This window comes from Cyprinodon variegatus, unplaced genomic scaffold, assembly GCF_000732505.1.
Source record: "Cyprinodon variegatus isolate N-32 unplaced genomic scaffold, C_variegatus-1.0 Scaffold134, whole genome shotgun sequence".
NCBI lineage: Eukaryota > Metazoa > Chordata > Actinopteri > Cyprinodontiformes > Cyprinodontidae > Cyprinodon > Cyprinodon variegatus.
The window spans coordinates 1218870-1219931 of record NW_015150587.1 but is presented as its reverse complement, the minus strand read 5'-3'; the positions used below and the strand labels follow the sequence as shown (position 1 = coordinate 1219931).

Genomic DNA, 1062 nt, shown 5'->3' with positions numbered 1-1062 from the left:
TTTGTTATTTTTTTAATAAAGCTTGCTTAATAATAATCTTTTTATTGTTTCTTGCATTTATTTATTGCATTTTATTTATTAATAAAAATATTTCTGTTAAATTTTGGGATCTTTGTTTTTATCCTTGTGGTATCGAAAATGGTATCGAGTATCGAATATTTCCTGAGTATTGGTATCGAGTTGATCATTCTAGAATCGTGACAACCCAATTAAGAACACCTGTTAAGGAAAAAGCTCCTCTCACCATTCGTAGATCTGGCTCCATGACTGTGTGGTAGCTCAGTAATAACTGGGACAGATCTCTGGGGAATGTAGAAAGCTGCTCCTTGTAGCAGTGAGCCACCTGAAGCGCAGGGAGACATGTTTATCCACCATTTGCAGTACATGATGCATGCTATCACATTGGATGCTAGGCTAGGCTAGGCTACCTGAGACAGAAACACGACCAGCTCCGACAGCTCTCTGTTGACTTTGTCGGGCTGCAGTTTGAAGATCTCCACATTGGACTGATAATGTCGGTACTGCTGGAGAAACTGAGACAGAAAGCAGAAATCTTGAATACCGCGTGCATAACTTCTACCGGTGATGTTTGCTCCCAGCGCCCACCTCATCCACATATGACTGCGGGTCTCTCTTGATGAGGTTCTGAAGCTGCGGCAGGTTGTTGGGGAGTTTGTTGCTCTGCCTTCCCGGCATGGCTGCAAAAAATCCAGGAAACGTTAAAAAAAGTGAAAGAAAATATAATTATTAAGAGACAAGCGTGGCCAATGTGTATGCAGCCATTAGACAACACAGGGATACGTCACGTCCGGTCATACAGTCGTCATTTCTGGTTTTCAGTATGGCAAATGCATATCATATAATTACATCCCCTTTTCTTTTTTTTCAAATAATTATATCAAGACGATTTTGCAATTCAAACTACTTGCATTAAAGTTGTTGGAAAGAGAATTAAATGTTAGGCTTTACAATGCGGCACTATAACTGCAAAAACCTGTGCAATAACTAATGTGCAATCAATTTTTAACACCCTGTGCAATAGCTATATATAATATATATATA

General features: G+C 39.2%; 1 protein-coding gene across 1 annotated transcript in view; it reads right to left on the bottom strand.

Annotated features, from left to right (window-relative positions):
- sdad1 (SDA1 domain containing 1) overlaps positions 1-795 on the bottom strand; it is a 9351-nt gene extending 8556 nt beyond the window's left edge. Inside the window, exons 1-3 of the mRNA XM_015376348.1 lie at positions 607-795; positions 429-533; positions 245-343 (exon numbers count right to left, since the gene is read on the bottom strand). Of these exons, the coding sequence (XP_015231834.1) occupies positions 245-343; positions 429-533; positions 607-696 (294 nt within the window). The 5' untranslated portion in view covers positions 697-795. The remainder of the gene's footprint in view (positions 1-244; positions 344-428; positions 534-606) is intronic.
- Positions 796-1062: the final 267 nt, after the last annotated feature.